The sequence below is a fragment of the Onychomys torridus genome, chromosome 12 (genome assembly GCF_903995425.1).
Source record: "Onychomys torridus chromosome 12, mOncTor1.1, whole genome shotgun sequence".
NCBI lineage: Eukaryota > Metazoa > Chordata > Mammalia > Rodentia > Cricetidae > Onychomys > Onychomys torridus.
The window spans coordinates 24,084,978-24,102,530 of record NC_050454.1 but is presented as its reverse complement, the minus strand read 5'-3'; the positions used below and the strand labels follow the sequence as shown (position 1 = coordinate 24,102,530).

The following is a 17,553-nucleotide window of genomic DNA, read 5'->3' as shown; positions in this document are numbered from 1 at the left end:
GAAAGAACGTGCTGCCCTGTGAAGGCCTTCAGAAATTTCAAGTTATTAAATTTTATTAAACTTTGCAGAAATGTCATAAATATTCCCAATGCTGCAGTTTAAAGGCACCCCAATTCTGGCTCACTGTATTGTGTTTCTCAAAAACCCTCGGGTTTAGCGGGTGGGGTGGCCCGCCAATCACAGCACTTGGAAGGCGGAGGAAGAAAGATCCCGAGTTCAAGGCCAGCCTGGACTAGACAGAAAACCCTGCCTCAAAAACATTTTTTTAATTAAAATGAACAAAAACGCAACTTAGAAATCCTGAAAATTCTTCCAGAATCTGAAAGAAAGCATTGCCAAATTAAAGGGCACAAAAGGCTTGGGTGGAAAGAAATGGTGCCTGCCTAAATCTGGCCACCAAATCCTCATTGATCACTTCCGGAAGCAGTCTCCAGGCCGAGCTGGGGACTGCTCGCTTGACCGTATCTATTTTTTGTAACTGTGCATATTTACATACATGCACATATGGCAAGGGAGAGATGACGCGAGTCTCTCCGTGGAGAGCAAGAGACATAAGGAAATAAGCCAGGTGTCTGAGAAGGGCTTCCGTGAGAGAGAGCAGGGCGGATAGCCAGTGAGTGAGCGACATTTCACACCTGCAGGAGTCCTCCAGCAGGTAGCAAGCCTAAAAGCCAACTGGTGCACCCTCTGGAGAGGGGACGCGCTGGCTTTCTATTCACTTGCCTGCAGCTAGAGTGCACATTCATTTATTTTGCTCCTGATTTCCTCCTTGATGGCTGGTCACATAGGTTCTTCTAGACTAGCAGCTACTTCTCTGAGGGGCTTGTTGTTGTTTTGAGGTTAAGAGGGAAGAGATCAGTGGCAATTCTCTCTGGGTACGTGGAAGGTTCTCAGCGATGAGAAAGGGAAGACTTAAAAGCCGACGGGGAAAGCAGCCTTCCCTGACCCCCCACGTCTCGCGCTCCCCCTACTCCACACGCGTGACCTCCTTTGGAGACCCCAGGTGGCACATCAGTATTTGATCTGCTCCTCTCCAGCCTGCTGCGGGCGTTCGGCCACACACCACCCAGCCGCTGAAGCCGGCGCCCAGCCCCTGCAGGCGGCTTCGGAAGGACCATCTCCGTGTTCGCCCCCACCTCGGGCGGCTCGTGTTTCGGGGGGCCCCCCGGGGCGCGGCGCCCACCATGCTCGGCTGCCCGAGGCTGGCGCTGTTCTGCGCGCTGCCCTGGCTCCTGCGGGCGGCGGTCCCCGGCCACCCCGCCGAGCCCCTCGCCCAGTCCGTGGAGCTGCTCCGCGATCCCCGCGACCCCGCCAGGGGCGCCGCTTTCGATCACGTCTACAGCGGGGTGGTGAACCTCAGCACCGAGAACATCTACTCCTTCAACTACACCAGCCACCCTGGCCAGGTAAGAAGCTCGCTCCCACGGCTGACTCCAACTTCCGAGATCGCCGAGCCCCCTCGCCATCTCCGGCTGCGCTCGGAATGGACCTAGGGAGACTTCAGGGACCAGGAAACCCTCCTCTCTCTGCCTCCCTCCTGCGAGGCAGACGCTGCCCTGCCCCAGCCTCGGCACCTCTCGGTGTCACCTCGCTCCCACCCCAGCCTGATCGCTGCCATTCCTGGGCTTTGCAGAGGCTCTGGGGACCCGCATCCTCTGCGGATCCCGGCTCAGGCTGGGCCTTTCTCCAGGATGTCTGGGTGGCTATGGTCGCGGGAGGACGGAGGAGGGCGGGGGAGGACAAACCTGTTCCTAACCCAGTGCGGACCCTTCAATCTTACGGCATAAGGGAAGGTAGAGGTGCTCGGAACCTAAAATGGAAAGCCTGTGAGAGTGGACAGGTCTCTTGCGTTCTGTTGCCATTGCCACGCTGTGTGCTTGGTTTTTTGATTTTTTTTTTATTCTATTTTTATTTTTTAAAGCCGAGTCAAAGACGTTGTAACTGCGATGCTCAGGTGATCTGTCCAGGCTTTGATTACAAATACGGGTGAAAATTTGTGCGAAAGTTCTAGATCTGTTGGACAAGAGTTACGGTGAAGCAAAGAGGGGAAAGAGAATTGTTTCAACAACCATGCCTCTGACTTATCTGATTATATAATGTAAGACAATGCACATAATTCACATTTTCCTTAGAAGAAGATACCTTTAGGAGGGGTGGCTGACCAGTGTACCTCCTTCAGTTTTCTACCCGTGTAAAAGCGTTTATGCACACCTCACCATGGTAGCATTCTCTGCCCCCTTGGGGGCACTTCAGATCCAAATGATTGGAATACCTCTATGCCTTTTCGTCCGAGTCCATTCATGGTCATTGAACTGAGAAATTCAGTGAATTGTGTATTGAGAAAGTGTCCGAAGTTACCCCTCCTGGCACCAAATCTTATGGCATTGTCTCTAAAGCAGCAGAGACCTCGTCCTGCCCAGCTCCTTTAACCTAAGGTTGTGCCCTGTACCAAGTGGACGGCACTGTGTGCAAAGACATTCAGTTGCATATCCCTCAAAAGGGACTGCTGTGTGCCCAGTGTGGAATGCTCACCAGCTGGCTGATGTGTTACACATAAGATAGGTTCCTAGTCCTGTGGTTTCCTGGAACTAGATGAGAGTCATGAAAACCGCTGGGTCTCTGGGATATAGAGACAGCTTCGTCCTAAAATCAAATAGCATGTGCAAAGAGAATCGTGACAGGCTTTGGTGTTTCTTCAGTACTCCTAAGAGACAAATGAGATGCTTTATTTTATTTTTCTTTCTCTCATCTTTCCTTTAAGATTTATTTTGTTTTTGTTTTATCTGGATGTGTGAGGAGTACTTGCGTGTATGTGAGTGTACCATGTGCTTGTGTGGTGCCCACAGAAGCCAGAAGAGGGCGCCAGACCCCCAGGAACTGGAGTTACAGGCAATTGCGGTCTTTAGACAGAGTAGTGGGAGCTGAATTGAGGTCCTCTAGAAGGGCAGTATGTGCTCCTATGGTTGAGCCCTCTCTCCGGCGTGCTTGCTGAGATAGAGTCTCATTTGTAGACCAAACCAGCCTCAAAGGTGTCATATTCTGCCTCCGCCTCAACGCTGAGACTTCAAGCATGCACCATGCCTTCTAGAGGACTAACCCGCTGTTTTGTGTTGCTTCGACCTTCCTCCCTTAGTATTACGAAAATCCCTCTACCTCACGCAGTTTGTTCTGTCTATATTTGAGCTCACCTTCTTGACTTTCCTTGGACACTTGAGATATTGAGGCCAGGGACACAATCATGCTCTGTTCAGTATTTCAGAGCTTTATAAATGTTTTCTGCAAAACTAAATGAAAAATGGATAAATGCCTAAGAAATAGTTAAGATGAAGTCAAATAGAATCAAACACATACTGGAAAAAAACATTTCATTATGCCCTTTTTATTTTGCATCTGTGTGCATTAAAGTGCTCTTTGTTTTATGAGACAATGATGATAGTTTGAAGAACATCAAAAAGTCAACAAGAGTAAACAGTCCTTAGAATTTTTACTAAGAAGTTACTAGTCCTAGAAAACAAAGCACAAGATAACTGGTGGGTTAAACCAGCAATGCACAACACTGTACTAACTCACCGAGATTCCCCCATGGAGGGCGGGAAGGATTCTCAGGGAGCTGCTCTTCTTTCCAACCTGGCGTCTTCTGGGCCACTCCCTCTCCCCACAGTCCCAAAGGCTGGTCACCACTATCTAAATTCTTTGTTATTGTTCCACGCTGAACAGCTTTTACCTCCATTTCCAACTCCAAACTCACTGAGGAGCTGAATAGAGATCCGTCATGTCCAGAGCAGGAGGTCAGGAAGGACTCCCTCTAGTTTGGGGTCATTTCCCACTGCCCTTCTTCCCACAAGATTTTATTTAGTTTGGGGGAACAAAAGTGCCCAGGTTTTTGTTTGTTTATTAGTTTACATTTTTATCTTTTGTTCTTTTTTTGACGCTATCCTTGTCGGTCGTTGTGATTTCCTTTGTCTTGAAGAAGGAAGTCTATAATTCAGGCTTTGGTAAGAGAGGAGAGGGCAGGAGCCTTTGCCCCAGGCCTTTACCATAAGCCACTGCTTCTCCTTCACCACGGGAGCTTGTCAGTGGAGCTGAACTCAGCACCGGGAAAAGTCTGATATGCCTTGAGGCTGGGACTAGTGTAAATATGAAGTTGACATTTAAAAAAAAAAAAATCACCAAAAGGATGGACTGACCAGTTTAAAGCCAAATAATGGAAACAGGTTAAAGGTTCAGGGTCGGCGAGGTAGGATTCCTTTCATTTCTCTGGAGAGGAAGTGTCCCGAGACTCTTGTGACTGGGAGTTGAGTGACACCATGCAAGCAGGTGTAACCACAGGGCTCAGCCAACCAAACAGGAAGTCACCTTGCAGGAGAGTCACGAGGGGGTGGGGGGTGGGTGGGGGGGGGGGGTGTATGTTGACTGGGACAAGGGCACAAACACAGGTCTACAAGGAAAGGAGACCACCATCATGGAGACTGGGAGGAATAACCGATGTTCCCCCTGGGGCTGTTTCACCATCAGAGACCCTTACAGTGCCCAGCAGGCTGTCTTCTCTGAGGCTGGCAGGGACAGAATTCCACTTTGGCCATAGCATTTGAGATCTGGAAACATCCCTTTTGTTTACCAAGCTGAAGCATTTATTTCTTTTTGTTACCTCCCTGTTTGCTTGTTTTGAAGTTAGCATACAAAGTTTCTCAAACTTAATTTGTTTACATCAGTCCTTCCCCCTGGCTCTTCCTCATCCCCTGGCTGCACCCCCATCCTGCCCTGGTACTGTTCAGTCCCCAGGAACCCCTTTCTACTTCTTTATCACACACTGTTATTCCTACCTCCTTAAAATCTTTTTCTCTTTTACGGTCCCTTCCTAGTTCCATGACCTATATCTATATTCACACCCACATAAATACACATATCAGTATTAAAGTCCTGGACACACGTATGCAAAGTTATTGCAGTATTGGTCTTTCTGAGTCTGAGTTGTTTACTTAATGGAACGGTTTCCAGATCCACCCATTTTTCTGCAAGTTCCATAGTTTCATTTTTTTTTAACCCATGAGTAAAATTTCATCGTGTGTGTATCACATGTTCATTAGCCATTCATCTGTGGGTAGACATCTAGTCTGATTCCGTTTCCATATTGTGAATAGAGCATCTATGAACATAGATGTACAAGAATCCCTGCCTAAAATATAGAGTTCTTTGGATATATGCCCAGGAGCATGGCTGGGGCCTGTGATAGTTCTATTTGTACTTTTTTGAGAAACCTTCATATTGATCTCCATAGTGGATGCCCAGTTTATATTCACACCAACAGAGAATAAGGGCTCCTCTTTTCTCGTACCCTTTCCATTTATGTTCTTTTGTTTTTGTTTGTTTGTTTTTCAAGACAGGGTTACTCTGTGTTGCCCTGGCTGTCCTGGAACTTGCTCTGTAGACCAGGCTGGCCTCTAACTCACAGAGATCCCCTGCTTCTGCCTCCCGAGTGCCGCCATCCAGCACTACATTAGTGTTCTTAACAGTAATCACTCTGACTCAGGTGAGAGGGAATATCAACTGTAATGAGTCTTGTCACGCCAGCCAGCTCCATGGAGACTTCTGATTAATTGTGAAAGCTTGGCCTTAACTTAGACTTGTTTCTAACTAGCTCTTATAACTTAAATTAACCCATTTCTATAAATCTACATGCTGCCATGTGGCTTTTGACTTTCACCTCTCCTCTTGAATGTCCTGCTTCCTCTGCATTTGGCTGGCAACTCTACCTTTCTTCTTCCCACAGTTCTCCCTCTTCCCTAAAGTCCCGCCTATATTTCCTGCCAAGCTATTGGCCCTTCAGCTTTTTATTACACCAATCACAACAATCCATTTCCACACAGTGTACAGGAATATTCTGCAACACTCAACCTGTGTTTTGACTTTCTTTTCTTCGATGGTTAAGGATGTTGAACAATTTATTGGCGCCGTTTGTGTTTCTTCTTTTACCAAGTGTCTATTTGGTTCATATAGTCCCATTTGTTGACTGTCAGGGGTTGTTTTGTGTTTAAATTTTTTTAAATTATTATGTGTTCTACACACTAACACCTCCTTCCCCAATCTGAAATATGAATGTCAAATATTTCCTTCTGTTCTGTGTCTGTCTGTTCACTCTGCTGATACTTTCCTTTGTTGTATAGAAATGTTCATTTAATGCTCTCTGGTTTGGTGATTTTTAAGGCTACTCTCTGTTACTGGAGTCCTATTCAAAAGTTCTTGCCTATGCCTATACCTGGAAGTGGTTTTTTTTCTATATTTTCCTTGAATACTTTTAGAATTTGGAGTTTTAAATCAAGGGTTTTGATCCATTTGAGTTGATTTGTGTGCAGGGTGAGTGCTGTGAACATAATTTCATTCTTCTGCAAGTGGATTATATCCAGTTTTACCCACACCATTTGCTGACCAGGCTGTCACTTTTTTAGTGTACATTTTTAATGCCTTTTCCAAAATGAATGGCCACAGGCCGTGTGGGTTCACTTCTGGGTTTTCTGTTATGTTCTATCGGTCTACATCTCTCTGTTTGAGTTCTGTGCTTTCTTTGTCACTGTGGCTCTATAGTATAATTTGAGATCAGGTATTATGATACCTCAACAGTGCTCTACACAGGATTGCTTTGGCTATTTGTGGTCTTTCGTTTTACCATATAAATTTTACTTTCTTTCCTCCTAATTATTTAAAGAATTTCATTGAAATTTTCATGGGGAGTGTATTGAATCAACAGATGACAATTTAGTAATATATTAATTTTCACAAAGTTAACTCTGCCAATCCAGGAGATGGACATAAGCATCTACCTTACATCTAGTATTTTCTTCAATTTGTTTTTTAGTTTCTTACTTTTGATGGGAGAAAGAATCTAGAAACACTTTACATCCAATTTTTTATTTTTTTTATTTTTGAGGATTTCAATATGAGTTTTGCATTTGCATCATTTCCAACCCTTCCTTTCCCTCTAGAACTACTTCCTTGTATATCCCACTCCCCTCAAATTCATTACTTCTTCTTTGGTGTGTGTGTGTGTGTGTGTGTGTGTGTGTGTGTGTGTGTGTTTAAAGCTGATTACATGGGAATGAATAATCTACCGGGGTGGGGGCTCATCTTTGGAGAAGACAAATTCTCCTTTTGTCAGCAGAAATCAATTAATTTAGCTCTTCAAGTAATCAGTTACTTATAGCTCTTCATCTAGAGGTGGGGCCTTTCGAGATTTCATCTATCTATGCTGTCATTGTGTTGGTCTTATTTAGGTGACTATATTTTAAAGGTCTCATGGGTTCAGCTTCCTTGTCATATATAAAGACACTACCTCATGGTAGACATGATTCTTTAGCTCTTACAACCTTTCTGCCTCTTCTTCCTTAATGGTCCCTGACTCTTAGGTACAGGGGTTGTGCTGTAGATAAGTCAACTAGTGTTGGACATCTAATAGAGTTAGTTGTTTTCTGTATTTTAACCAGTTGTAGCTTTATGTAATGGCCTCCATCTTCTGGAAAAGAAAAAAAAAAAAAAGAAGAAGAAGCTTCTTCCAATCTGTGAGTCTAAGGATTACTATTTATAATGCAGATAGAAATTATGCTCAGGGTTAGGAAAGTGGCAGTGGTGGGTTCTTCTCTAGGGTCCATGACCAGCCACAGGTAGTTAGTTGTCAGCACCAAGCATAAATTCTCTCCTATTAAGTGGCCTTTAAGTCCAATTAGATGCTATTGATTACCCCAAGGATTAAGTATCACTCTAGTACCTTTGGGGACTTCTTGCTGTGATTGTCATTATTGTGGTTCATAGACTCCACAGCTGGGTAGAACTGTTGATTGCTTTCTACCCTAGCAGCCTGTACAGCACCTTCTGATACTATGGAGCTAATCCTCAGGGAGATGGCTTCTGGGTCAGTTCCAGCTGGATTCCTCCAAGTCAAGTGTCCAATGTATGTGGTGCCTGGAGCACTAGGAACTTACCTTAAAGTTCTGGGAGACAAGAGCATAGCCTATATTATCTGGGGAGTCTCTTCCGGTCCCCTGACCAACAACTTGAAGGGAGATTTCCCATGCCAGCCACTGGGGTTGCTAGATAGTCTATGGCTCTTGGTGTTGGTGTTGGTGTTGGTGTTTCAAACTGAGTAGCATAATTTTATTAAAACTACATAGTGTGTGTGTGTGTGTGTGTGTGTGTGTGTGTGTGTGCGCGCGCGCACGCGCGCGCGCAAAGGTCTTTCACCTTCTTGCATAGGTATTTTTAAACTGTGGTGAAGGGATGCTTTTCCCAATTTCTTGCTCAGCAAGTTTGTTATGGGCATATAGAGAAGCTACCATTTTGTCATATTGTTTGCAAATAGAGATAATTTGACTCATTTTTCTATTCTGCACCTCTCTTTTTGTCTTTCTCTTCTCTAGGTAAGACTTCAAGCATCGTAGTGAATAAGAATGGAAACCTTTTCTAGGTCTATATTTCAAGGAAAATTATCTTAGTTTTCTCCAGTTCGGTGTCATTTTATCTGTTAATCTTTTATTGATGTATAGTATTTGTTTCTTGGCTTTACTAACTTCAACTAGTAGTTGTACACCTGGACCTGATTGTTGTTATAAACTGGGTGCCAGAACGGACCACAAGATACAATGAAATGCACTTTAAGGGTCTTATTAGGCAGATAGGAAAAGAGGGCGAGTGGTCAGCCTGCCTGAGAGAGAAAAGTGGCAGAAGTGGGGACGGGAGGGTGGAGTCTGCTTTTAAGTATAACTTCGAGCATGCGTATAGCCACACTGGGCATGCGCGTAGATTACGTAGGATGTAAGGCCCTGGAGTGACTAAGCATTTTGCCTGGCTGCTGGCGTGCATGCGTGACCATGAGACTCAGGAAGTGGCTCGGAGGATGCTGGGAATGATAACAGTTGTAACATCCTGAGTTCATATTCAAACAACACTACCCAGTCCTCATGAGCAATGACATATCTGGACATCCCAGTGCTAACTTTTGGCTATCAGTTAACACACATAACCTTCGTATTTGTTGGCTCCTTGTCTATAAAGCTACTAAAACCAAATTGAAAATATTTTTAGAGGGGTGACATGCATGATGCTCAACAGGTAAGTGTTTGCTGTGTAAGCCTGATGACCTGGCATCAGTCCTCAGAGCCCACAGTGGATGATGAAAGGAGAAAACTGATCCCCAAAAGTTGTTCTCTGACTCTCATACAGATGCCATGGCACACATGGACCCTACTCACACAATAATCACACACACACACAATTTTTAAAGGAAAATATTTTTTAAATTCTTAGTGTAACTTGGCAAAAGTTTAATTGTCCTTATTACCTAAACTCTTCAACATGACAACTCATTACCCAACATGTGTACTGCATTGGCTATAATTATAAGTAATGTAGAGGTGATTCAAAGACTACAGAAGGATGTCCGTGAGCTGTAGGAAAATGGCATGCATAGTATATAAGGTGCTCAAGCATCTGCAGAATTTGGTATCACTGGGGTCTCCGTAACAATCGCAAAGATGCTGACACACAACCATAACACACATTAAAAGTGACATGCAAGAGTTAAAAACTTGGATGTGGTGGCTCGGTTCTCCCGTTCTTGTAAAGAGTCAGGGCATGGTGGTTCATTGTACTCTGAGGCCAAGAAACCTCCTTTGCTATCCTCCCACAGGCTCCTTCTAAACAGGACCACTGCTTGTTGGAGAGAGGAATATCTCATTAACACGTTATCTGGATGAATGGTCCTGCAGCAGCACATACCACTGACAGATCTGGTGTCTGGTTAAGGGCTTGTTTCTAAGGTTGCAGATAGCCGCTCTCTTGCTGCATCTACCAAGGGGCAAGAATGCCTCATGCAAAGCAAGGTCTCAAGGTCTTTTCTTATAAAGGCGCAGATCTCATCCCTGTGACCTAATTACTTCCCCCAAAGCTCCATTTCAGACATCCTTTGAGGGGATTAAGTTTCAACCTGTGAAGAATTGGGGTGAGGTGTGAGACATAAGCATTCAGTCCACAGAAATCACTTCCTACATGTTTCTCTTTCACTGTGAAAATGATGTCACTAGGTCATGAAGGCGCTTAGAGACTGACATCACTTCAATTAGGGAGCTGATATTATGGAGGGCACAGCCTGATTATATACTGAGCTGTAGAATGGATTCTGTAAGTTTGTGATATCCTATAGAGACATGGTGTGACTAGTCTGAACTGATATATAAAGTACATACCAGATTTCAAAGGCCAGATAAAAGCAATATCAAATGTTTTGCTGGTTTTGTGTGTGTGTATTTAAATGAGATTTTAATAAAATATTTAACATTGAACTGGCCAGGTGGTGGTGGCACATGCCTTTAATCCCAGCACTTGGGAGGCAGAGGTAGGCTGATCTCTGTGAGTCTGAGGCCAGCCTGTTCTAGAGAGCTACTTCCAGAACAGCCAAGGCTACACAAAGATACCCTGTCTTGAACCCCTCCCCCACCAAAAGAAATTGAATTGTTTTTATAAAATTCATTTTACTTATCTGTTTTTGCCTTTTCAACATAGCAACTAGAAGATTTTTAAACAGGCAGATAACTCATATTTTACTTTTATTGGACATCACTGAACCATGAACGCCTATGTTTTAGAGAAATTCTACATCCTACATACAGTTCAGTTGGAGGAAACTGAGCTTTAAAAGGTGGTAGGTAAGCAGAAAGAAGGGGAAAGGCACTTTGGGCACAGGCAAGTAACCTGATTTCTTTTCTGACAAGATCATGAACGTTCAGCCTATAATGGGCAGCTTCTCATTGGCTGTTTAGCTTGAGCTGCTGCTTATAAAAAAAACACAAGACCAGTGCTTCATCCTTTACTTGCCAAATTTGAAAATATTGCATTGTTTCTTAGCACCCCATGACATTATACAGTTAGCAGTTATTGATTTAAACATATTTGATGCATTTAGGGTAATTGTTGCTTTTACTTTTATTTAAAGGAAAAAAAAAACCACCCATCATTGGGAAGTCAAGGCCAATTAGTGCTGGCTTCTGAACTATTTTGATAGATCCATTAGTTTGTTGTTTTGATTTTTAAAAAGAAGTCTGATGTAGCCCAAAGTGGCTTTGAAATCACTATGCAGGCAAGAGAAACCTTGGGCTTCTTGATCCTACTGCCTCCACCTCCCAAATTGCGGGATTACAAGCATGTCCCGCCACACCTGGCTAATCTCTTGCTGGCTTTCATGAGAGTTATTTTGGTTCCTAACCTGCTATCAGGCATGGGCTCAGCAAGGCCAAGTTAGTTAGAGTAAGAAATAGATTTTGGAGACCACAGTACAAGAACTAGAGACCTTCATTGTCAATGGTCAGTAACTATTTTTCCAAGCCCTTTCATTAGTTAGCTCTAAGGAATGCATTGTATCGTGGGCAGATATTACTTCCAATTCAGATTCGGAAATCTGAGGTTTGATTTGCTCTCATTGATATCCCATTTACCTCTCCTTTCAGGCTCTAAATCCCAGTTCTCAACGAGCTAAGCTTGATACACATTCACTATCTCCACAGTAATAAAGCATCTGTTTTCAATAGTGATGTTAGTATTACCACAAACCATCGGACTACTAGGAATAGTCTGATGTGTTTGTATAGTTCTTTGTAACAAGTATACTGTGTCACACTGCCCAGCTGCTGTGCTTAGGGTAACATGGCAAGTTCTTTTGGTGAAGTGGTACTAAACATTGTAGGCTCTCTCTCTCTCTCTGTCTCTCTCTCTGTGTCTCTCTCTCTCTCTCTCTCTGTCTGTCTCTGTCTGTCTCTGTCTGTCTGTCTCTCTCTCTCTCTCTCTATATATATATATACACACACACACATACATATATATGTATGTATATAAACATATATATATATATATACACCCACATATATATATATTTCTGAATTTTAAGAATTGACTCATTTTGTTAGATTTTTAAAGAAGATTTATTTATTATATATACAGTATTCTGCCTGCATGTGTACCTGCAGGCCAGAAGAGGGCACCAGATCTCATTACAGGCGGTTGTGAGCCACCATGTGGTTGCTGGGACTTGAATTCAGGACCTTTGTTCAGGACTTTTGGAAGAGCAGTCGATGCTCTTAACCACTGAGCCATCTCTCCAGCCCTAGATTTTTTTTTTTTAATCTGCAAAATATGTAACAGTGAAGGTCTAGCTGTTAGGTTTCAAACCTTGGGACAGATGGCTGAGGTGCCTACTTAACATATCACAGTGGATGCTGGCTGCCAGGTTCTCCCAGCATCCCTCAGTCTCTACCTGATACAGGGCTCCCGTGGCTGGCATACCCATCCCCTCCCCTAAACCCTCCAGCTCAGGGGCTGAGCTGCCTTCCCCCCAGCTGTCCTTCCCTATATAAGCCAACCATTCTGGTTACCGGGTCCCTTTTGTCTCCTCTCTTTTGGAACTCCTGGCTGTTGCACCTGGTTCCTCCTCCCTTCCCTTCCCCTCTCTCCACACATGCACAGCTCCTCAGGTCTCCACTCTGGACTCTCCCAGATGTCCCTGCCTCTGGCTACGCTCTCCTTTTTATCTACAATAAACTTTCTCCTCCACCACACCTAAGAGCAGCCATGTCCTTTCCTTTTATTTATTTTTTCATCCACTACCTTCTGTTTCTGTCCCCTGCACACTGTTTCCCTCTTCTTTTTTCTTATTGCTAACCATGTATAAATGTATGACCTTTCATAAATTTTATTTTTTAATTAAAAATTTATTTTGACAATTTCATACATAAGCACTGTATATACATCATCTCCATTTAGTGTTGTTCATATGTCTGTGTTTAGGGCTGACATTAGATAAACTGCTGGGGGCTCTTCCCTGGAGAAGACCAATTCTCCCTCCATCAGCAGCCCTCAGTTGCCTGTGTGTAGCTCCTCACCTAGGGATGGGGCCTTGTCAGATTTCCCCCATTCACGTCAACTGGTGTTGTCAGCTGGTGTTGTCATTGTGCCAGTTTTGAGATTTCAATGGTTTTTAAGGCATCCCCACTACCAGTTATCATTGAGATTATCTTTGAGTCTCAGCCTCCAGGACAACTCTGTGGACTACTTAGCATGGTAAGGTCACAGTCACAACAGAACCCAGTGTTAGTTTTTAGAGCCAGGCCTGGAGAGAGAGAAGGATGGGAGGGAGCAGAGCAGAGCAAGGAACAGAGAGAGAGCATGGGGTCTGCATCCGACTTTTTAAGACGTATGTGGTCATCAGCGCCCCTGATGACGGAAGACCCAACACCCCGAGCTGCACATGTGCAGGAGTGAGGGCAGGGTCCTAACAGGGACAAGCACTTTCTTTTCCCCCAGGAGAATCTGAAAACCAGACTGGTAGTGCAGCTGATCCTCCCTGGAACCGGCGAGGCAAGGATTCCCAACTATTTCAGACCCATGGTTTTACCCAGTTGAGTCATGGATTATGAAAATCTCAGAATCCTTTTTAATAATATAAATCTTTATTAGTGGTCTCTGAAATAAGATAAACTTCGAATTTTCTCTAGGAGATACTAAGGCTCTTGCTCTGTTTTTATGTATCTTCTGAACACTGAGCAGTGAAAATATTTTTAGTTACACCTAAGGACAATAAAACAACCAAAAAGCAATCTGTATTGGGGAAAACACAGGAAAAGAGTTTGGGAGATGTGTTTTTATAAACCCTTTCCCTGCCTTCAAAAAACTCTTTGTTTTATAAAACAAACAAATGTAAAGTTGACTGTTTTTCCCCCTAATTTGGAAAGCTTCCTATAGGTCTTTCCACCACTTAGAAGTGGGTTTGGTTTCCAAGGGCTTCGCTCCCTGTGTCCCTGCAGTGTGCACGTGAGCTGAACTTGGCTTGCAGTTCCTTTGTTCTTTCTTTCCATCATTCCTGCTGGGCAGCACATCAATCCGATTGCTGTGCTGTGGGTTTGTTGGGGGTGGCTCTTTGTTTTATTTTTACTGTTGGGATGGTCTCTTCAGAGAGGGTATTTTAAACATCTGAAACAATATGCAAAGAGTTCCCACCTTTTCCCCCAGCTGTGGCCTCAGCTGGTTACTTTCAGTATCTACTTTTCTGTGTTCTTGCTTGCTGTAGACTTCAGTCTAAAAGACCTGAAGGGACGGACGTGTGAGGCCTTGAAATCTCTTGGCTGCTGGAAGATGCCAGCGTCTCTGTTTCCCTTTCAAATAGAACTGACCCCTTGATGTTGATATGATTAAGGGTTGTCATGCATCGTCCCAGAGAATGGTGGCTGGCTCTGCTTGCATTGTTTAACTCTGGGCCTAACAGAAGTGCCCTGTCAACACAGCAGGAACAGGGTGCTGCAATGGCTCTAAGACATGACTAATGAGCTAAGTGAGGGTGGCTGCAAAGGAAGATGTCAGACACTGCCAGAACAGAACACAGATCAGAGGCATCTATTTCACCAGAGATATAAAAACATTTTAATAAACATTTTACCTTTTTTTTCTTGGCTACTTTGAAAAAGGAAAAATTTAAAGCTTTTGTTAATGAATTCGTTGGCTATTTAAGGGTAGGAGAGACCCAATGGGAACAGATTTTATTTAAAAATTAGTGTCAGCAAGAAAAACATCATATTCTATTAAATCCTCCATCTAAGATCCTTTGGCTTAGGTAAGCAAGCTTCTAGGAATGTGTGTAAAACTCATTATACAAAAGCAAGCAATAGATTCAAATATATATATATTTGGTTTTTTTTGAGACAGGGTTTCTCTGTGTAGCTTTGTGCCTTTCCTGGAACTCTCTTTGGAGACCAGGCTGCCTCCAACTCACAGAGATCCGCCTGCCTCCGCCTCCCGAGTGCTGGGATTAAAGGTGTGCGCCACCACCACCCGGCTTAGATTCATATTTTAAAAGAGAGTGGGCATTGATGGGATGCCTCAGCAGGTGAAGGCTCTTACATCAAGCGTGAGAACCTGTACTCTATTTTGGGTACCCACATGGTACAAGGAGAGAATCGACTCCCCAAAGTGGCCCCTGGCCTCCATGAACTCACTACAGCCTGTGCATGCCCCAACCCCCAACCCAACAAACGTACAAACAAATCAATAAATAAATAAGAAATGTGAAGATAGTATTTCCTTTCTGGAGAAGTAAAAGTGAACAGCAGTATTATGCAGCAGTCGTATGTTATACTTTAAATGCTAACCGGCCTCTGGCAACACATAAATCTCAATACTTGAAAGGCAGAAATAGGAGGATTGCTACAAGTTCAAAGCCTGCCTCAGCTACCCATTGTGTTCTAGCCCAGCTAGGGATACATAGCAGGACCCTGTCTCAAAAACCCAAGCCAACAACAAACTATGAGTGGTAAAATGAGCCACAAAAATTTTTTGCTGAAGTAATAGCTTACTTTGAGTTCTGATTCCTTCAATACATTGGAGTGATAACAGCAGACGAAGAAACAGATTCTATTAGAGGCAGGGACACGGAGATTCTGATCTTGTACAAGATGGAACAGGCATTTTTCAACTGACTGCTTACCAAGCCTGAAACCGGAGTGAAGGTGACTTACATTGCAAATGTGTCCCGAGAAGGTTGAAAACAAGCTGTCTTTGCTGATAAGAGAGCTATTGTGATTCACTTCCTTGTCCCAGCTGCCAATACTGGGACATTTCCTTTCTCTTTAGGTGACCAAAATGCTTTAATAGCAACTAATACTCAAACCCCTGTGGAAGACTTGTGAGAGACCTGTGGGAGACCAGCTCCCACATTCTCTCCCTCACACCCCCACCTCCCCACCTCCTCACCCCCGGGTACTCTTGTGAAGGGTTGAAGTGAGAAATATTTAAATAGAAGGATAGAGGGGAGAGAAACAGAGAGAAACACAGGAGAGCCTGGGGGGGGGGGGGGGCTGGATCCTTATCCACCAGCCCCTTCTGTCTCTTCTAAAGGGCTATTATAGGAATGCCAAGGGGTGGAGCCAAGACCTCCCCCTAGCCCAGCCATGTGCAGACCCTTCCAATCACCTGGTAACTACACATGTGGTCGGGCAATCAATCCTCTTGCAGCCCTGATGAGTAAAGCAAGCTCAGATCTCACTAGGAAACCTTTGTGGACCTCCACAAACCCCCATTGTAAGAACTCTCTTTTGGACCCTGCTCTCTACAGTTAGCCTCAAGGCTGGTCAGAGTGACAGCATGTGCGTAGGAGAGCACTGCCCCAGGAAGTGGTGACCATCGCCTACAGTTTGGTAATATTCCAAGTGTTTTCGTGAAACACTTTATTTCTGAAAATGGTGGCAAATGAAGTTACCTGGCATTATCAAATGAATAAAAGCCTTCTCTGGCCACCGGGGAACTTGCAGTTGGTGTCCTGGAGCTGCAAGAATAAAATAAAAGACAGGGGTGCATGCATGCTTTTTATTTCTGCTCTCGGTTTCCCCACTGTTAATAACTTGCATTGATGTTGCATGAACGTTGGCCCAGCATTGCTACATCACTGCATTTGTTAGTCACTGGAGCCCAGAACTTTCATCAGTGTTCCCTCCCGTCAGTCCTCACAGTTTCATGGGGCTGAAGAAATGTCATGTCCCACTGCTGTAGTATCACACTGAATTCTTTTATTTCCTCAAAATCCCCCATGTCTTGACAATTATATCTCTCTTTTCTTCCTTTAATCCCCTGGAATAATGGCTTATTTTCCCAAAATATCTCTCAATTTTGACACTGCCAGAGCATCATTTTTAAAGGAGGCCCAAACATATCACCTCAAAATACGCTTCTTTGGCATGCTGGCCCTTTTCATGTAGAGGCCCTTGAGAAGCAGCAGATGCAAGAAAACTTGGACTCTGAACCTTCATTCAATTCCCTAAAAGCAGGAAGTGAAATCCCATGGGAAATGGACCTTCCTTGTATTAAAAGAATAGTGACATTATCATCAAGGATGACAAAGTGAGGCAGAAAGAATTGTGGACAGACAGTCTTAGACAAATCCTTACCTCCTATCCACTAATCTGTTGAAGCAACTACCCAAACCCAAGCCTTTACTTCATCACAGTTTCAGTTTACCTTATTCACCTAATTTGATGTATAATCACTCAGCTGTAAGTGTATCTTTAGAACTTCATGTATTCATGGGGTCTTCCACATATGCTAGATGTAATTAACTTTACGTGCTTTTCTACTCTTAATCCATACATGCCAATTTACTTCTTGAACCCAGCCAGGACCATAAAATGTCAAAGGTAGACTTTGGCGTCCACAGTTGCAGCCATACAACATACAGGCTTTCAGACTTGCTTCCTTCACTCAGCAGCATGCATTGAAGGTTTTCCCGTATCTTTTTAGCTTCCTAGTACTAAATGGTACTCTATTATCTAAATAAGCCAAAGTCCATTTATCTGTGGTCTCATTGAAGGGAATATTGGTTGTTCCCAATTTGGGCCAATTATGAATAAAGTGGCTGTAAATATTTGTGTAGATATAAGTGTTCAGCTCTATTTGTTTTGGTTTTGTTGTTTTTCTTTGGAGACAGGGTTTCTCTGTGCAGCCCTGGCTGCCCTGGAACTCACTCTATCAACCAGG

The 17,553-nt window shown here is 43.9% G+C and overlaps 1 protein-coding gene across 2 annotated transcripts in view; it reads left to right on the top strand.

The window, feature by feature from the left end:
* Positions 1-568: 568 nt before the first annotated feature.
* Sidt1 (SID1 transmembrane family member 1) overlaps positions 569-17,553 on the top strand; it is a 93,380-nt gene continuing 76,395 nt past the window's right edge. For both annotated transcript variants that reach the window (XM_036203722.1, XM_036203721.1), the window contains exon 1: positions 569-1,406. In XM_036203722.1, the coding sequence (XP_036059615.1) occupies positions 1,185-1,406 (222 nt within the window). In that variant the 5' untranslated portion in view covers positions 569-1,184. The remainder of the gene's footprint in view (positions 1,407-17,553) is intronic.